At 38.0% G+C, this 21,277-nt stretch overlaps 1 protein-coding gene across 5 annotated transcripts in view; it reads left to right on the top strand.

Annotated features, from left to right (window-relative positions):
* DIAPH2 (diaphanous related formin 2) overlaps positions 1–21,277 on the top strand; it is a 784,101-nt gene that overhangs the window by 630,515 nt on the left and 132,309 nt on the right. For all 5 annotated transcript variants that reach the window (XM_072956799.1, XM_072956800.1, XM_072956797.1 and 2 more), the window contains one exon: positions 4,533–4,628. In XM_072956799.1, coding sequence (XP_072812900.1) covers positions 4,533–4,628 — 96 coding nt within the window. The remainder of the gene's footprint in view (positions 1–4,532; positions 4,629–21,277) is intronic.

Genomic DNA, 21,277 nt, shown 5'->3' on the forward strand with positions numbered 1-21,277 from the left:
GTGGGTTTGTGTCACAGCTGGGAAACCCAGGCTTAGAGAATCCAAATCTTTTATAATGGACTGAAAGCAAACCTATCTGACATCTGCCCTAGAGGGAGATAAAATTTGTCTTCAACGGAAACAAACCTACTATCTGCTCTGGAGGGAGACACTGTATCTTCAAGGCTGTTCACTAGAAGAAACATCTTGGAAAAGATAATCCAGAACAAAGGTCATCAATGCCTGTGCCCACAAAATATGCACAGATATAATAAACCATAGAGAATTCCCTCTCAATAAGTTTACGCTAGCCATCGAGGAATAGTCTTGCATAAAGGTGTAGTAGAGATAATTAATTTACTTAGTGCTCGTTTTAATCTGTCGCATCTCCAGACACTTCTGGGTAAATTAAGTCAACACAACAACACAGGTAAGCACTGATGCTGAAAATTGAAATCAGTGAGCATTCACCATCCACTGAATGACCAACTCTGTTGGAAACGTGAAATAGAAGGTACACCCTATGCCTTTCATTCTACACAAAGATAAGTAGCTTACACAGAGCCCATTGGACTGCATGCAGCCCTTCTAGCTCCTTAATACTACCTGTGATCTAATTTCAGGATGAAAGATTAGAAAGTTGCCTCTGAATTGTTATTTCTCAGACATGCCCGTATATTACCACTTTAGTGTCTAAAAAGCATTACCAAATTTCTCCTTGATATTCTTTCACTCAGGAAAATAGGTAATTGTAAGTTGTAAGAAAACACATTTTTCTATGTAATTCAATAAAGCTATTTTCCTTTTCAATGAAAAAAATCACATAAAAGATTTTTTTCCCCTGAGTTTCATCTCATAGACCAAAAAATTTTTAAAAATCAAAACAACTACTCACTGCTAATCACATGTAAGTAAGAATTAATGGTTCTGTGAACTGGGAGATTCTATGTGAACTATCAACCTCACATGATTCAATCACTAACCAAATATAAATATGTATATATGTGTATATATATATGTATATATATACACACACACACGCGCGCACACACACATGCATATATATATATATTCTTTTTCAAATTCTTTTCCATTATATATTATTATAAGATAGTGAATATAGTTCCTATGCTATACAGTAGGTCCTTGTTGTTTATCTATTTTATATATAGTAATTGTATATCTTGCTAATCCCAAACTACTAATTTATCCCTCCCCCTGCTTTCCCCTTTGGTAACTATGGTTTGTTTTCTATTCCTATGAGTGATCTAGCATAATATTTTGATAAGCGTTGTCAGATGGCAACCATTAAATTAAGCAAAGAGATTTATTTTTTCATTCCTCTCTACTTTATGTCATATTTGTTCTTTCCATCTTTTTAGTCTATAAACAACGATAGCATTAAAGAATTTTAATGACATGGCATCCATAATGTCGTTATGCTATAAAATTTTTTCATGTCTGCATATTATTTATGTAAAATCATAAATACATACTGTTTGGTATTCTGTTCTCTTCACTTCTATACATATATTCATCTTTCTTACATTGTCTTTGTAATAACTTTTTATAAGGATACATGAAATTCAGTTGTATTGTAGTTCTCTTCTGGTTATACTTCTATAGCTCTAAAAATTCCTTCTGTGTCTTCTTTGCACTTCTGCTTCTCCTGACTGCCTATTAAAAACTGGGATCCTCAGGAATTGCATCCTGTCCCCTTCCTTCTCATACATGATTATCTCAGGCTAACCTCACCCATCTTCCAACAGAACTCTAATCCTTAGCTCCAACCCAGACTTCAATTCTTGGTTCCAGATTCATATTTCCAACTTCTTACTGGATTTCTCTACTTACATATTCCTCAAAAAACAAAAATAAAAAATTTCAAGCCTGGTTATCCCCTGTCATCTAGACCCCTTCCCTGCCCCCTGATCTCACCCTCCTAACCAGGTTTACTATTAATACCTTTAAAATACCCATCTTCTCTATTCACTCTGCTAACCCTTTAGTTCAGTCTTTTGTCTCTTAGATGGTTACCCTACACTCCTAAACATCTCCCTGCCTTCTGTCATGTAATGCTCCATAGATGCTCCATAGTGCTGTCTGACAAGTCTTTCTAAGTATAAATCTGATCAAGTCACTTCCTATATTGCTTATAGCTGTGCTGCCCAATACAATAGCCACGAGCCACATATAGCTATTGAGCGCTTGAAATGTAGCTAATCTGAAGTGAAATATGCCGAAATAAAAACACATTAGATTTCTAAGACTTGATCTGTTAAAAAGAATGCAAGATACATAATTTTTTGTATCTATTGAGTTATTTATTGCATATTCAAATTAATTTCACCTGTTTCTTTTTTTAGTTTTTGACTATGGCTACTAGAAAACTTAAAATTATTTCTGTGGCTCCATTTGTGGCCTGCATTATATATCTACTGGAGAGTGTTGTCTTATAAGATAGTGCTCAAGCCCATATCATAGTGTTAAAAAACAAAATTCAACTGAGTACACTTTAAAAACCTAATTGACTTTATTCAGTGAATCATGAATGGGGGAACATCTCATCTAGCAAATAGGAGCTCCAAAGAGCTATACAAAATGGACGATTTTTATAGGCAGAGGGAGGTAGACAAGGAAGTTATTCTAGCAAAGAGTGGATTGTTCAAGCAAGATCACCTTCTTTTGTGGGACAGTGGGGAGTCTATCCGGCAGATTTCCTTACTAGTATTGACCAGAAAATTCTAGACTGAGTGGTTAAGATGACATTCCTGGGAGAGGCTGAAACTGCGGTTAGGTTAGGTATTAAGTCTCCATTTGGTGATGTGAGTCATAGCACAGGTGACTCCCTTTTGGGCCCATCGTCTCTTTTTTAACAATAGCATTATGATGTTTCATCATCTGGCCACCACATGCCTAGTCCATTTCACCTTCTTCTAGCTGTCATGCAAAGATTGATCTGGGTTTCTGCCTGGTCCCCTCCACATGCCAGCTGTGTGATCTGGAGCAAGATGCTTAAAGTTTCAGTATCCCCCGCTGAAAAAATAAGATAATGCCTGCTTCAGTATGTCATTGGGAGGATTAAAAGATACAACCAATGTAAAGTGCCTGCTGCGTAAAATTTAATTCTCCCAGATACATTCTAGCCATGCCAAACTTCTTTCAGTTCCTCTTTTCTTTCTATTGTAAAGGGCAGGTGATGATAGTTCACATGAGTCTACAGCCTTAATATTCCTAAAAGTGCACAATCCTCTTTCCCTGTTTAGTCACTGGGGGGTCTACTTCCTGTTTTCACCAAATTGTCTACCTGAGAACCTCTGTGTTTCCTTTTCTTTTTTTTTAATTCAAAATCCTTTCCTAAAGAATTCATTTCAAGAGAATAAATGATTGTAACATTGAAGAAATCTCATGTCAAATGAAGAGCATAATCAAAGATTATAGCTTATTCTTGCCCCATAAGAGAATATTTTTTCCTGTCATCTGATACCCCACAGTCAATTCTTTACACAAAGTAGGATTTTAATTTCGCTTTGGAATAACATCAGAAATAATTTCTCTCTCTCGTTCATCCCTTTTTCTTCTCTTAATCCTCCTGCCTACAAATGGTCTCTATTGCAGATCCACACACTTAGCTACCACTCTATTCACCACCTGGTGAGCGTCCTTTTCATCAGCGAGGCCAGTTGAGAAGAGGGCCCTCAGCTCACAGTGGGTTATTCACAGCACAGTAGAGAGTTTCTAGCAATGGACCCCTTGCTCTAACAGATCTTAAAAGTGTTTTTGATGGCCAGAATTGTCAAAGGTAAGACTAGGGTGAAATGTTTTCATTTCATTTCCATTAGGAATTTCCATGATCATTTTTTGAATACTCCATTCGTGGATTCTTAATGGTTCCTTCCCATAGGAACAGCTTAGAAACACAACCGCATTCTAAAAGGGGTGATGAGACTCTGGTGAATGTCCCTCAGATGTAAAATGTGGCCTTTCAGATGATGTGGTCACCTTTTCCTTCTACAATGTCAGCATTTCAAAATGGGTAAAGGATATGGATTAGGTACGAATTGAATGCAAATGTGTTTTGCAAATAGTGTCTTTTAAGATAATCGCAGATGATGGTTGAATGCTGAAGGTATTAATACAATCAGTATTTAACCTTGTGTAACTCCGCTTCATCAAATCACGCCCTGTGCATTGATTGCATTAAGCCGGGTCAGTGGTTTCTTGCTGAGGAATATCTTAGAAGAATCTTAACAGGAAGGCAGCAGTAGCTGATCAGCTACTGTTTATTTGCATACTGAGCGTGTCATCAATAATACAAAAGACAAGGTCTTTAAGTTGAAAGAACAGTGGGATTGGCATGAATTTTGCTTAATGGTGCGTAATAAGCAAAGTAGTCTGTGGTGCCAGAAATTGACAGGATCCATTATGTTAAAACAGATATATGTCTTTAATTTAGAGGTATTATGTAAATCTGACAGGAGTTTTTCCCTTTATTTTCCCGTAGTTTAACTTTAATTGCTCCAAGATTAATTCCGATTTCTCCCTTCCTCCAGAGGGTGATGAGACTGGCGTGATGGATAATCTTCTAGAAGCCCTGCAATCAGGTGCAGCGTTCCGAGATCGCAGAAAGCGGATTCCGAGGAATCCAGGTAAAACCCACTCCAGCTCACATGGTATTATAAAATGTAAATGTTCAGCGTCAAGTACCAAAAACAACAACAACAGCAAAACAAAACCCCAAACCTTCCTCGCAATGATTTTTTTTTAACAGTTGATCTCAGTTCATGTGTGAAGTCTCAGCAGGCTTCTATATCTACGTGATCACAAGTTTCAACTTGGTAAAAAGTAGCTTCAAATAACTGTAGACTTTGCAAAAAAAAATTAGAAACAAGGATTCCTGCTGTGTTTAATATTAAATATTTTCAATTGTTACTTTATGAGCATGTGGTTTGGGTAGAAGGTGGTTTAAAACCATATGTGTAATTAAATCATTACAAGTAATTGGCCCTCAGGGTGGTGTGTGAGCTACTTACAGGTAAGGAAACTGAGGTGATGCTCCTTTGCAGAGGCCATTTTGGCTTTGCAGTACCGTCCGTTCTCCATTCCCCAGGTTACTAAAGAGAGGAGAGGCACAGATAATCCAAGGTCCCCAAAAGTCCCAAAGCATTGGAACCCCTTTTTTGTGTGTCATTGATTAGTAACAAAACCACAGTATGAAAATTGATCTCAGGGAGAGAAAAAACGTAAAAGAAGCAAAACAAACCCCTCGCTCAAGTGGAACCAGAAAGTCGTCCATCTTTCCTGTTCATGCCCTATGGCTGAAGTGAATAGTGGCCCCTCCCAGAATCATCCAAGTAAGCTGAGCTATCCACCTCCTTTAAGGAAATTCTTATCTTTTTAGTTCCTATCTTTCTTGAAGTAGAGGGAGAAATAAGGTGTGTTGATTGTAAAAGTTCTCATCGTGGGCTGTAGAGCTATGTGGAGAAGTAAATGAAAAAATGAAAATTAAGAGTAAATATGAGCACTCTACTTAGTTTAGATTAATAAGATTTGCCTTGAATAGCCTATAATTCAGAAATATTCTGTGTTTGGAATAGAAACGATCACATTTCATTAAAATGGAAATTGGTACCTCTCAAAACCATTGTACGCCAACAAACCAGTGAAAGAAATGGAAGACCAGTACAGAATTGTCCAGGAAAGCTTTTGGCAGTGGTGCAGTTCATGGCGAAAGATAATGTAAATAATCTTCATCTTTTTCACATTTGAGTGAATCTTGATGGGTAGATTCGTCTGAAGGTTAGATTTGGTGGAGAGGAGAAAAGTGTTCTGGACTGCTTTATATGTACGAAGACATTGGAGATGGCCTCCAGAAAGAGTAGACTAGGGGAAAGAAAATTAAAACCTATATTTATATGTTCACATTAACTTTTTAAGGTGATGCTGTATTGCAGAATGTTAGGAGCACTACTCATCTGTAACTATGAGGCAGCCAATCCGTCTGATCTCAGTCTTGATCTGTAAAATGAGAATGTTCAACCATGTTATCAGAGGCCCCTTCCACCTTTTAAGGAAAATAGAAACCTTCCCTGCTCTTTCTTGAACAATCAGAGCTTTGATAGTCAGTGAAAAGCAAACTGAAATAATTATTCTATCAATTCAGTTCTCTGTTCAGCAGCTGATAAGTAAAAGCATGTTATTCTGTACCATAAAAGAACTGCCATCATCTTTCTAGGCTGTTTATTTTAAAAAGACATTTGGTAAGGCCCCTGTCTGATTAGTCTCACACCTCACGCTGACTCTCGAAAGACTGTACCGAGAGAGATCATTCCATGGGGTTTCTGTAAGTTTGGTACTCAAGGGAATATAGTGTTGTCAACTGTGAAACCAAGAATATATTCATAAATGGCATCATTTTCCAGTGCTGATTCCAAATGCTCTAAATTGGGATCTCTTTTGATTTGTAGTTGGAGGGCCTCCATGAACACATAAGGGCAAAAATATCAGCTCATTTAGCCCTGGCAGTCATTCCAGGTGACAGCAGCCAATGCAAATGTCCAGCGGTAAGAAAAAACTAGAAGACAGACTGTGGCAAGGATTGGTAAAGCATCTTGAACATCAGTAGAAGAGCTTGAAAGGGAGGGTGAGGGGAAGGCAGGCACAGAAGCTCTCCCGTCTGCTTCCCTCCTTCTAAAAGCAGCAGAAGCCAGGGCTTTTCCTGATTTCCTTCCTGTTTCTGCCTTTCTTAGCTGAATCATCTTTTATTGCTGGTCCCCTTTTCTTTTCACTTTCTCAGGCACCTTATTCAGTCCCTTTCCAAGATCCCATTGACTTTCTCTTGCCACACTTTCCCTCTTCAACCCCAGCATCCTTGTTCCTGTTCCCAAACCTCTACTTCACCATGATGAGATAAAAGCAGAAAAAACAAATTATAAAGAAAGCTTTTTTTCCCAAGGAAAGTAAAATTAGAGGAAATAGCCAAACAATCTGAGATCAGAGTCAACCGCAAACAGCAAAGATGTACTGCGCCACTCACCAACCCCATTATCATTGCTTACAGGTGGCAACTATGGCATGTAGAATACGTAGCTCTACAATTGTGCTTCTAATTGCAGTGTTTTCCATTCCATAGTTAAACACAGTGAGATAAGAGTCTAAATTCTTCATTAGAAAATCAAAATGTTAATCAATGCTATGATTAGTTGCCTGAATTGCGAATCTTCCACTGTGAATCGATGTTCCCTCCCCACAAAGAACCCACATTAGTTAATTCAGAAGGAGCTCCCAAAGATTGCCTCCAGCCCATTCAACCTGAGTACATTGTTTCAGTTAAGGGCACCAAAAGCTATTCTAAGGGAGGCTATCTTATCAGCAGTAATATTGGAAGCAGTAGTACCTGGTATCATGCAGGCTCCAACCAGTCAGAATGTGCACGGGTAATAAGTAGCCACTGTTAGCTGTGCAGGCGCCGACGGGCTGGGTATGAACCCAGGTTACAGCTTTGCTAATGTCAAACTCAGAGATTAGGAAATGAGCCCCTAATCATTCATTCGTTTATTGGACATCTCTTCTGTGAAAAGTACTATGCTAGACATAATGGAAGATGCAGAAATAATAAAGGTAAGATTTCCTTAGTTATAAGACCCTTGTGTCTTACAGGAAAGATAAAAAATAGAGAAAGACTACAGGATAAGGCAGACAATAAGAGGTAATATACAAGAGGTATTAATAACATACTATGTGAGTTCTGAGGAGGGAAATCTCATGCCTTATTCGTGTGTCAGAGAAAAGTCATGGAGAAAAAGGCTTTGAAGGATGAGTATGGGTTTCAACAGTAATAGTTGGAGGTGGGGATAGTGGACATTTTAGTCAAATGAAACGTCATTTGGAGTTTAGAAACTCCAAAGCATTTTGGGAGAATGGCCCATAGTATAGCTAGTAAGAAAACAGATTGTATAAAGTATAAAATTATGGAGATAGTGCTGGAAAAGTAGGTTGGTGCTACAGCATAGAGTGCTTGAATAAGAGACTGAGGTGTTAGCATATGTTTCTTTAGGCAATGGGGATATAGTGAAGGTTTTTAAGCAGTGGAGGAACATGATCGAAGCTATATATTAAGACATATAATCTCTAGGTGTGTGGATGATGAATTAGAATTCGACCATCATATTCTTTTTTTTCTATTTTACATTTTTTATTGAATAATAGTCATTTTACAATGTTGTGTCAAATTCTAGTGTAGAGCACAATTTTTCAGTTATACATGAACATGTATGTATATTCATTGTCACTTTTTTTTTCTCTAAGAGCTACCACAAAATCTTGTATATATTTCCCTGTGCTATGCAATATAATCTTGTTTATCTGTTCTGCATTTTGAAATCCCAGTCTGTCCCTTCCCACCCCCCACCCCCTTGGCAACCACAGGTTTGTATTCTATGTCTATGAGTCTGTTTCTGTTTTATATTTCTTTTTTTTTTTTAGATTCCTCATATGAGTGATCTCATATGGTATTTTTCTTTCTCTTTCTGGCTTACTTCACTTAGAATGTCGACTGTCATATTCTTAATCAAAGGAGATCATTTAGGGGAAGAGGAGTAACCAAGATTCAAAGAGAATCCTAGGGTTTTGACTTTAATTAGATGGGAGGACAGTTAGGTTATGAGAAAAAAAACTATTAAGATCAGGAAAAGGAATGGTGATAGAAGACAAATTCAGTTTGGGGCAAGTGAAACTAAAAGTGGTTGCAGAGCATTGCAGTCAGGATGTCTAGAAGTTTCTTGGAAATACGAGTATAGATTGCATTGGAAGATGGTTGAGTCTGTGAGATTTCTGGGTATAGTTTGGAAATGGAAGAGATTATTAGAGGGATTATTAAGAGAAAAGAGATCTAAAACCAGAACCTTGAAAATGCCTCCCCTTAGGGGCTAAAAGAACTAGCAGAGAAGATAGACAAGGAACAGTTAGTTGGGTAGGAGTGGGAAGAATCAAGACATTATCGTTCCAAAAGCAAAGGTAGGCAGAAAAGGTGGGCATTTTCGCCAGCCACATATGGTACCGTGAAATCCAAAAGGATCAAGGCCCATGATTTGCCATTTGGGAGCATCCTGGTAACTCTTAAGAGCATCTTTCCAGTAGTGGAATGGAACTGAGAGCCAGAATGCAGGAACTAAGCAGCAAGTAGCTGACGAGGCTATAGGGATGGATAATATTCATTCAACAATTAAACAGTTCTATTGAATGCCCCTTGGGTGTCCTGTGCTAGGTTAGGTACTGAGGATGCAACTCCAAACAGGACACTTGCCTCAAGGAGCTCACAGACCATTTGGGAAGACATGAATATGAATATAATCCACGTGATAAGAATGCAATGCAGCCTTATATGTACTGTCATGAGATAGGAGCCGTGTGCTTGTGCAGCTCCGGACATAGCGTAACTCCCCCCACCCCCTCGCCTCTGGCCGTTGAGTTCCCTAGAATGTGGACTGTGCTTTCTAGAAGTTCAGTGGGTGAAAGGAGCATCTCAGTTTTCCTTAATAACCTAGTATGGATCTATCTTCTGTGAATTTTGCTAAATCTTCCTGGACCCTCTCTGTTGCAGCCTTTGTTAGCACTTACAGTAATAAGTTCCATATGTTTACAATCAACTTTGTAGAGCATTGCCCATCAGTGTTCCTGACTTTGTCATTATAAGAGCAAAGGTAAGCTTTAGAAGAAAAAGAAACACAGAAAGAAAAAACCTTATAGGAGTCACAACCACACTTAACACATAAATACCCCCACGCCACATCTGTTTCATTACTGAATAGCTATAGATAACTGAGACCATGTTTCTCCTCCTTTGACCAACTCTACGTCTTCATTTTTTGCCCAACATATCACACACACACACACGAGAAGCATTATGAAGAAATGAAACTGGGAAACAGAATAAATATAATTTGGTTTTAGAACCACACAGGGCAACCAAGAAAACTAAATGTGGAAAAACAGAAGGAACTCAGAGGACACATGATCCTAGTTTCATGGACCAGCAAGATAACAGTATAAATGAGAAGGTATAATTTACCATTTGAGAACAGATAGGAGACGAGAAACCATGACATTTAATGGAGGCAAAAAATCAAACTGTTAAGTACAAGGGGAAATACCCACATCCAGTTCCTCCCTGAAGTAGAGGAGTACATCATTACACACACACACACAGACACACACACACGAAAGCAAGAGGGGTTGAGGCTGGAGATAACCGATTTGGGGGACAGCTGCATATATATGGCTATAGAAACCTTGGGCTCACCCAGGAACACTATGCCCCATGAGAGATAAAGGCCAAGAATAGTGCATTACAGTATTGAAGAGGCAAATAGAGGAATCAACAAAGGACACTGAGGGAAAAGAAAATAGAAAGGGAGGAAGGGAAGCAGCCAAAAGTGATGCCTAGAAGACTGAGAGTAGAGAGAATGTCCGATTGGAGAAAGTCAGCAAGGTCACGTCCTGCAGAAAGTTAAGTAAGTAAAGTGACGACTGAAAATAGACCAGTGGGTTTGTCAACCAGCCGGTAACAGCTGTCATCTTCCCGAGCAGTTTCGGGAGAACAGTGAGGGCCAGGAGTGAGGAGTTGATGGATTAAAGAATGAAGACTATCTTTTGTACCTTAAGTGCTGGGGCTTGAAGAAAGAAAGGTAGTTAGAGAATGAAAGGTAAGTTGTGTCTCTTCTAGAGATTCTGACAGGAAACTCTAGATACATTCCTCGGTCTTGACTGGAGTTGCCAATCATAAATTACTATGCTTGGTTTTACTTCCCAACACATGACATTTGTCTTAATTCAATTGTAATTATTGAGCATATACTATGTGATGTAGTTAAAATGCTTTAGCAAGTTTGGTGCCTTACAGTTAACAAAGTACTTTCTTGTCTGTTGTGTGTATGGGGTTCATAGCCATCCAATACAGAGTTCCGTTTGCATAAATTAAATGAAGGACATTTGTCGCTCATAGAGAGAGAGCATTCTCTGACGCGGTCTCAGTTACCTATAGCTATTCAGTAATGAAACAGATTGGGGGTGAAGGAAAGATATTTTTGAGATATCTTGGCTGACAGAAACTTTTCATCATTGCCACTGTCCTCTTCCACAACTGCATTGCATGTATTTTCCATCATCCCCTGCCCTGTTCTCCAGACAAACTGCTATTCATCCTTCAAATGGGGAGAAGGATAGCTTTCTCCAGATATCTCCAGATTACCTTTGTTCTCCAGACAAACTACTATTCATCTTTCACTGGGTAGAAGCAGAGGTGGAGGCGAGGAAAGGGACAAAAAGGATCAAATAATCCTGAGGCCAGCCACTTAGTGTGCTCAGCAGTGTTAGCTCAGTTACCACTGGGCAGTTAACTAGAGGGGACACAGTAGGAATTTTGGTGAATTGATCAATGTTCAGGTGACAGTTCAGAATACGAGAGAGGGTCAGATCATCTGGGAGAGGAGAAGAGCAGCGGGCGCAGGGAGAACCCTGGAGAAAGCAAACATTTGTGGTCTTGGTTCTCAGCCCTGGCTACACGTGGAATCACGGTGAGGGACTTCTAAGAAATACCCACATCCAGTTCCTCCCTGAAGCAATTAGATCCAAATAGTGTATTTTAAGTTATTCAGGCAATTTTCATATGCCACAAAAGTGGAAAGCCACCAATTTCTGGGACGAGCTTAAAAGCCAAAGCACATAAAAGAGCACACGAAGGGGTGGATGATGGAAGACTGGAGAGAAAAAAAGCTAGTGTGGTATCACAGAGACCGATGGAATAGAGCTTTTCAAGGAGAAAGTGCTGAATAGTATCAGATGTAGCCGGGAGGACCAATAAAATAAGGATTGGAAAGGATCCAGTGGATTTAGCTATTAAGAATTCATTGGTGACCTTAGCAAAAACACTTTGAGGAGAGTGTGTGTGGAGGGAGGTGAGAATGAGGCTGAAGCTTTGAGTTGTAAAGTGCTATTAATTTTTAAGGCCACTTAATTGAGTGTCTTTCTTTGTCATCACTTCATGTGACTCTTATGATGAAGTGTGTACTTGCATCGTCACATAATTTGTGTTTGTTTTTTTCTTTTCGCTTATGGAAATTAAATTTTACTTTCACGCAGACATATACATGTATTGATTAATAAGATCTAGGTTTCCATGAGGGAGGCTAGAAACAGAAGATTGCTATGTAGTCTATCCTTGATTATTCTTTGACAACTGGAGAACAAATTGAACACAGACCATTTATGCCCTATTTATATGCAAAATTGTTCTAGGCAAGCCCTGATATGTTCTCTATAGAAATTTCAATCACTTTTGCTTGTCTGTTCTACACAATATCATCAGCTCTGCTGCAGATTTCTGCATTGGTGATCTCTGCAAGCCAGTAGGAGATAAGGTCAATTTTGGTTGCTTTTTTTTTAATGAGAATATGAATTTAGCAGGCTTCCTTTAGATACCGGAATATGGGATAAGGTAAGACAAGCAATTATCATGCAGTAGTAAATTTCTCTCGGTAGTTTTAATTCCACGTCAAAAATTCACAGACATACTAGTGTTGATAGCTAAGCTCACACAAGCACCTGCTTATTTACAAACCTTCAGTTCAGGAATAAATGGTTGGGACCCTATATATCAGGTGCATGACACTGCTCTAATTTGAGCAGACACTCTGTGCATTTGTAACTATATTGAATGACAAGGTATTTATCAGACTGTCAGAAGTATCTTAAATTTTCTAGAGAATGACTTGCTTTCAAAACTACAGGGAAATAATTGTTCTAATTGGTGATTGTGATGATAGACGTATTTCCCTCCTATGGGCTCGGGAGTATATTATTGAGAATTTGCCTAAACGGGGATAAGAATTTATAAACGCTGCTTCCTGTCCAGCCGAATTCCATCTGCTGCCCCAGGGGCCAAAGGCAGCTAGATTCACCTAGAAATGAATGTACTCTCTACCCATCTCCCAATTTTTATGAAACCTTTGGACACACCTCTCCAGTGTATTACCATTTGAACCTTACTCCTGGTAATTTCTTTCCTTGTGTGCATTAAAATGAGAGGAGTAGAGGAGTAGGAAGGAAATAGAAATTCCATTCTACATCACTGTAAATGGAATTCCATTAAAGCTGAGTTTATTTTATGGGCAAACTCAAATGTCCTGTGTATGTTACCTTCACATGACCTTTCTACTCAGTAATGTTTAGGCTTGACAAGTGAAGAAAAATGCCGAGTTTTTATAAAAAACAAAATATATAACTATATGCCATTACTCTTATTCTTCCGTCCACTGTGCTTGCATTTGACTGCTGCCTCTTTGTCATTCTCAACTCAGATCAGTTTGTTCTATTCCTACTACGTAGAGGGCAAAATTCCTAAATTGTCCTAGAGAAAATACAGGAGAAGTAAAGTGACAACAGCCTTTTGTTCTAAGTTTTACAGATCTGCTCATCAGTCTTTGCAAATATATTCTCTAAGACAGGGGAAGTGGACAGAAGTCAGTGAATCTCTTTAGAACAACATTAACTACGTAATTGTTTTTCCAGTTTTCTCACAGATTTACTCGGGAGGACAGATCTTTCTGAAGTTTAAAGGTTTTTATCTAATGTGTCAGAGTATCCTAAGGATTTGAGCTGTTTGTTTCAGGGACTTCTAGAATCCAGGGTGGTATTTTCCCTTTCCACTTGGGGAGGCTTTAGCTCAAGATTTCTGGGTTTGCTGGTCTGTTCTATTGTTTGTCTTGCATAGATACAGTATACAGCAAGCAATACAGTACTCTCTGGACAATGAACAGGGATGTTTTGTTTTTCTTATTTCATACATTATTCACAACTCTGCAGTGGTTTCAGAAAGTCAGTGTGTATCCTGGACACAAAGAAATGAAGAAACACACAAACAAGGATGTGATTTTCATATTGTTGTTTGGAAAGTTAATACTGTTATGCCTGGATTTCATCTTTCTTTCATGGTTATAATTCCTGTTAGACTTTTAGCAGCTTTATAGCTGTTAGTCAAAGGTACACATGTTTATTTTGTTTCCTAATAAACTGACACATTATCTTCAAATATCTGGAGTTAACCTACGAAGGGAAATTTGTACCAGGAGGAGTAAGCAGTATGTCTTTGTGTGGATAACCCAGTGTTTATTTTAGTTACGTTAGTGATGTCATCTCAGTCGTCTTTATCAGTACCCTTTTATGTGACAGACATCGTGAGAAATGACTGTGCTTTGTGTATAATATTTGTAGATTTCACTTAATTGTGGTATCTACAGATAATTGCAATCAAACACAAACATTCTTGAACTGAAAAGAAAAAGGACTTTTTCAAAACCTTTTCTTATATGTCGATTTCATTTTCAGGTCCAGACTTAAATGAACTCTCATGCACGTGTAGAGAGCATTAAAACAAGTTCAGTCAGTAGTCCTAAAAACCCACAACACAAAGGCACCAGGAGGAATGACCATCCTCATTGACAGGGGTAATGGTCCCGGGATAGAAAATAAATTTAGAAATGAAGTTCCAACATAATGAACGTTCTAGGAAATTGTTATGGAATATTTTAAATGTCAAATTCAGGTGGTATCAGATTGGGAAGGACACATGGGAAGAAAAGTCTCACATCTAGCAATTTAAATTTTTTTTTTCTTGGAGTTGCCATAAATAGTATCGATCAGTTTGCATGGCTCATTTAGAACTGAAACTTCCTGGCAGAGGAAGATGCAAAGCACTGAAAAAGGATTATGGTCGAGTTAAATGCTGTCCGCACAGATTCTTTGCATTATGGATTATCCTTCTGCTTCCAGTTTCTTAACTTGTTTCCTACTTACCACGCTCTGTGGTCCTGGGGCCCTTGTACACTACTTTCCTCCCTTCCCATTCTGCTGCTTCAGAAGAATCCAGTTTTATCAATTTCTCTCCCTCACGATACCGTTTCCCACCTCCATTGTCCCAGTCTGATATTCCACATGTTAGCTGTGGAAAAGAAAACCTAGGGGGTAAGGAATGGGGAAATATAATTGTGTCAGCATCGTTTGAAGTCTATGTTACTTCTCTTAAATCTTAGCATTCTATCCCAAACCAAAGACCACTGACAAGACTTACTGCTCCAAATAAACCCTCTCTTACTTTATGGAGAATTGTTCCCAATCTTGGTGACAGGGAGGGGGGCAATGAAGGCCGTTTCAGAGGGGCAGGGAAAAGTTCCTGGATGGACTCTTGGCTCTCAGACTTTGTGGAATTACAATGTCATCACTGCTGAAACTGATAAGTGCTCCTGCTGGTAAAGTAGCAAGGAGCTGATAAACCTTTTGGATTGCTACATTAATTATTTCATCAATTAGTACAGACAGTTGTGAAATGACTACATGATATTTTTGCTCTCAAAAAGTGTACATTCTTAAAAAAAAAAAAACGAAAATACCGTCTCATAAAAATTTCTCAAACTGACACTGTTGGTGGGAATGTAAATTGGTGCAGCCACTATGGAGAACAGTATATACAGAGGCTCCTTAAAAAACTAAAAATAGACTTACCATATGATCCAGCAATCCCTCTCTTGGACATATATCCAAAGAAAACTCTAATTTGAAAAGATAACATTCACCCCAGTGTTCATAGCAGCATTATTTACAACAGCCAAACATGGAAGCAACCTAAATGTCCATCAGCAGATGACTGGATAAAGAAAATGTGGTATATGTATATATAATGAAATACTACTCAGTCATAGAAAGGAATGAAATAATGCCATTTGCATGAATAGACCTAGAGATTATCATACTAAGTGAAATAAGTCAGAGAAAGACACATATCACATGATCTCACATGTGGAATCTAAAAAAATGACACAAACGAACTTATTTACAAAACAGAAAGAGACTCATAGACACAGAAAACAAACATGGTTACTGGGGGAAGGGGAGTGGGGAAGGATAAATTGGGAGTTTGAAAGGCAGATACAAACTACTCTGTACAGAATAGATAAATAACAGGGTCCTACTGTATAGCACGGGGAACTATGTTCAGTGGCTTGTAGTAACCTGTAATGAAAAAAAAAAATTCCTCAAACCACAAGGCACAGTTATTTACAGCTTCACAGCTTTGAATGTGTTCAGTGTAAAGGAAGAAGTTTAGCATTTTAATAAGTAGTTAGCAGGTTTAGTTTTTTTTTACTTTTTGTCTCTAAATTCATTCAAATAAAATACATTATTTTACTGGAACAAGTAATAATTAAGTTCTACTGTAAGGAGTCCTTTATGATTAAGACATGTTAAATAAAACTTTCTTAAAAGGTACTTTTCTTATAAGCTAATTGATATGTTAATTTTTTCTCTAATATTTTGAAAACATACACCTCTGTTCATTCACTTTTTTTTTTGGTGGTACTGGGGATTGAACCCAGGACCTCATGCATGCTAAGCAGGCAATCTGCCACTGAGCTATATTCACCGTGACTTTATTTTTTTAACTTGGAGACTAACTCCAATAAAAGTGAGACTGCAGTGTGTGTGCTTATCTGTTTACCTAAACCCGAGTATGGCCCTTGGAAAGTAGCACTTTTTATCAATCGTGATTGCTTTGCCAAATGATGCAAAAACATCTTTCTTATGCATTATGTGTAATTTACCAAACTACTACTGAACTTCCGTTCTTGACCATCAAATAAGGTTTGTTACCCTAGTTGATTTGGCTGTAAAAGTTAAATCCGGCAAACATTTTTTGAAAAATGGAAAAGGAACTCAATTTTGAAGTATGCCTTCTTGTGGCTTCCTTTTTGGGCTCTATAACATGTGGTACCTGTTCTGTCATAATTGAAGGTAAAAATGGTAGTGACTGGGGGGGAGGGCGTAGCTCAAGTGGTAGAGCGCATGCTTAGCATACACAAGATCAAGGGTTCAATCCCCAGTACCTCCTCTAAAACTAAGTAAGTAAGTAAACCTAATCACCTCCCCCTACAAAAAAATAATAAAATTTAAAAAATTTTTTTAAAAATTAGATGTCAATTAAAAAAAAATTGGTAGTGTTTGGGTAGAATTCATCACAGAATTTCACTTCCTAACTGTGCATCCAAAGCTGCTTTTGTACCAATTAGCTATGACCTCTTATTCCAGCCTTAGGATATGAGATTATCAGAGGCAACCATTTCTGAAATATTTTCATTCTGATATTCGTTTAAGCAAATTTCCTTGCAGGGCTGACTCTTCTTTCATGGTGGTCCCCCCTCCCTTCCCCCGTGTGTTGCTGCTTTCCACTAAGCTGCTAAATCTTTCGCAGAGGAATTAAACGTAATGTTTCTGGAAACATGAAGAGCTTGTGCCCTTTTCTGAGTGTCCTACTTCAGAAATATTGCAGCTGCAGTGGTATTACGTGCCTTCATTTCTTTCTGTTTCTCTCTGCAGGGAAGTTCCTGCTTTAAGGTAGACCCCAGCTCTTTTATTCCTGGAATTTCCCTCTTCTGAATGATGTGAAGGCTTCAGTCATGTTTTTAAAGCACACTGTTTATTTCCCATCAGTTGATCATGCAGCTTGTAGGAATAAATGGGGAATGGATAAGAGTATAAATGAATACTTACGTATCCATCTTTCCTGGTAGAGAAATAACACAGAGCGAGAGCTCTCTGAATACAGTCATCATAACGCGATCTTTGGAGGTGACACACAGTGCGTTACCTATGTATATGATACGGGGAACATCTCGCAGACCGTGAAACGTCAGATATGCAGCTAAGATGAAAGCAAGCCACTAGGACACTTTTCATGTGCTGCTTTGTTCATAGGACAACATTGCTGCCAAATGCGAAGCTCTTACTTGACTTGTATTTGGGCCGAGAATGCAAGGACTTTGCTAGGGGTGGCCTTGTTTACCCTCCTTCCTCCAAAGCATTTCTTTTACATGATTCCTCCACTTTCCTTTCCCATCCACTTGTCATTTTGTTTTCAATTTGAATTATCATACGATTTACGAAATGGTCGCTGCTTGTGAAGTTCAATTTACAGTTCTCAGTTTTATTGGGAAGATAAGAATTTTGTAAAAATAATAATAAAAAAGGTTATCAAACAAATTAGTGAAAGCCCGTTCAAATAATAGAAGGGGGAGGCAGACTTGACTTATTCAACTTTGACATCTAATTTGAGGCTTTTGTGCATGCTGTGCTGAAAGCTGCTACCACTTGTTAAATTTGGATAGGAGAGAACAAAACAGAGGTAGCAGAATATTACTTCTTTTTCACTGGCTTTCAATTAATTTTAGATTACACAGAATCACATCTTCATTATTAAAGTGAGAAATTCAATATGTACTGCAAAGTGTTCTACTCTTCTAACTCCTTTAATAATGTCAAGCTTCTGCATCAGAAGAACACGGGAATTAATATTTTGTTATGGTAAAAATGTTTTTCTTTCTATACTAACAAACTTAAAAATTCTTTTTTTCTCGCATTTATGATTCTTCTTAGGCTAATTGAAACAGAATTCACATGAGTAATTTATATTCCTGACTACCTGCCTCTTCCACATTCATGGAAGGGGAAATAAAGTTTTGAACTAAAAAGAAATACGCCTGCTTTGAAAAGGCTATATATCATTAACAATTTTGGTAGTTTATGTTTTCCTAAATAAGCGAGTTTTGAAACATACAAATACGTTAAGTGGTTATGATTCATGGTTAGCACTGGTGCAAGCTGGTACTTTAAAAACCTCATAGATTTTTTTTTTTACTGCTATTTGTACCCGTATGTGTCAACTGTACAAATGATAAAATAATAATCAAAGGACTGATGGCTTCGTGTGATAGCTATTGTGCTCTAAATAGCTTTTATGCTTCGACATTAAATGTCTCTCTTGCCTTGGTATCTGCTTTTCAAAAACCTACTACCCATTCGTGATACTATTTAACTGGGGTTATTAGTCCTTTGACAGTACTGCGTGCTATTGACAGTATCTTTTAATTTGCTTAATTTCCTGACATTTTCTCTGTTAAGTTTTTACTTTGGGATTTTTAAATGCCAGATTTATGCTTAAAATAGAAAAGCCCTGCACTAATAAGATTTAGTCATATCACCTAAGTACTCCAGAGTTGTCCCAGATGTAATAGGGAGAGAGAAAGAAGGGATCACAGATAATAAATTTGCCCTGCTTTCTCCACAAAGTTATTACAGCAAGCCTTAAGTCTCAGCTTTTATTGATAAATATAAATATGGGTTATGTAAGGAAAGCCTCTGCCTATTTATAAGAGCATTCAAATCTGGTTTTAGTCATCACGTCAGGCCAAACCACTCCGTAAACAGTCCCCAGGCACTTTGAAAACCAGGTATTTGTCGCCTAATCTCTTTTTATTGCATATACATTTTATTTTATGATTTTTGTAATTAAAATAATAAAACTAAATAATAGCTCCTGGCTAACTAGCAGGTAAGCTACTTTACACAATAGAAATGTATTTTGTCTTGTAAAATAAGACATTGTTGGGGAGGGTGGGGGAAGGTAGGATTTTCAATTGGTTACCAGGCTTTTAACAAAACAATTCCTATTATAATCCCAGAGAATGTCATCTGACTAAATCCCCACTCAAATGACAAGCAAGGAGTGAGAGCTGTCGTTAAAGAAACAAAGGATGAGGGGACCAATATCTGAATGAGTCCCCCACCGCCCCATGGTGCCCTTTAGAGGGACCCATTATGCCCTGGGTTAGACCCTCTCACCACTACTTATGAAAATACTCGGCGCTGAATGATGCTGTATGTCTTACATTCTACTTACTAAAATTGCTTATACAATTTCAATTGGCTATGGTATTTATCACGTTCTGTCCTCAGCATTATGTTGCATGGTTAAGCCTACAAAGCAGCTGCTTTTTTTTTTTTTTTTTTAGTGGATCAAGTGATTATTATGTATTGTGCGAATATCAGTTCAAGTTTCTCGAGTGCTGTGGCATCTAGATGAAGGGTAGTAAATAAACATTAGGCTTTAAAAAAAAAAAAGACCTTTATGCTATTCTTCAAATCCTACATTGCCTGGAAAGAAATAGTGGCTAGAGAACCCATTTACGTTGATAAACCTTAGATATATACATCCATTTTTGAGCAAATATAAATCTGCACCTTAATGTTGATGAAATTTGCACATAGATATCAAGAAGTAAAACTCCTCCAAAGATATTATAAAATCACATTATATAGCTCAGTTTTTACAATGGATCAAACCTAAGGGGTATCTGTGCATATCATGAATTAGTATGTATGCAATTTTTAGCCTCCAACACCCTTGACAAAATTGCTTAGTTCTAAGCTTGGTTAGTTTCTTTTCAAATATGTGTGGCTGGGGAAGATAGATTTTAATTCTAAAAGCCTCTTTGAAAGTCAGACTTGATAAAACGAGCTGTGTTGTATGTATACATATACGTATGTCGCTTCTCTGGTGTCTGGTAAGAACTAGGTACCGCTCTAGCATTTTTTCCACTCTCTCTTTGGGCTGTTTTATGTCTGAGACTTTCTCATTCTGCAGCCCCCACCCCACCCCCCACAACTTCTGCCCTGGTCCCTCACCTGCACTGTCTTTTTTCATCACTTTCCATCTGGGAGCTCTTATGTCCCGCGATTTACTGAAATGCTACAACTTCAGCCTGTATCTTTTATTAACATATCTCCATGCTATGCTTTTCTGTGGTGGTATAGAATATTAATGTGATTAGGACCATTCATTAAGTCGTGCCGCCCATTCGAGTGACAGCCGTTTTAAGTCACAGGATAAGCCTCCTTTAAAATGGTCTACCTTTTTTTTTTTTTTTGAAGGAAGGGAAATTTTGTAATTTAAAAACAGAAAGTTAAAGCCTCTCAGAAAAATCTGCCATTGCTAATCTACTCACTTCCTCCCACAAAAAAGAAGAGGTTTCCTTAGTTTTTTAAATTTTTATACAATTTTAAAGATTCCTTTCCATTGACCGTTATTACAAAATATTGGCTATATTCCCCTTGTTGTACAATACATCCGTGAGCCTGTCTTACACCCAGTAGTTTGTACCTCTTCCTACCCCCAGCTGTATATTGCCCACCCTCCTCCACCACTGGTAACCACTAGTTTATTCTCTGTATCTGTGAGTTTGCTTAAAAGAGGAAGTTTTGACACTGAAATTTGGGGACTCTTCCTACTGAAGGCACAATTTCCATACTTTAATAGATAAATCCATAAATTTATCACTAATAAGGATACTTTGCTTATTTCCTACAGTGACTGAAGATAGGATGAGATGGTAGATGTGAAAAATTTGGGAAACTGTTA

The sequence above is a fragment of the Vicugna pacos genome, chromosome X, assembly GCF_048564905.1.
Source record: "Vicugna pacos chromosome X, VicPac4, whole genome shotgun sequence".
In the NCBI taxonomy this organism is placed as follows: domain Eukaryota; kingdom Metazoa; phylum Chordata; class Mammalia; order Artiodactyla; family Camelidae; genus Vicugna; species Vicugna pacos.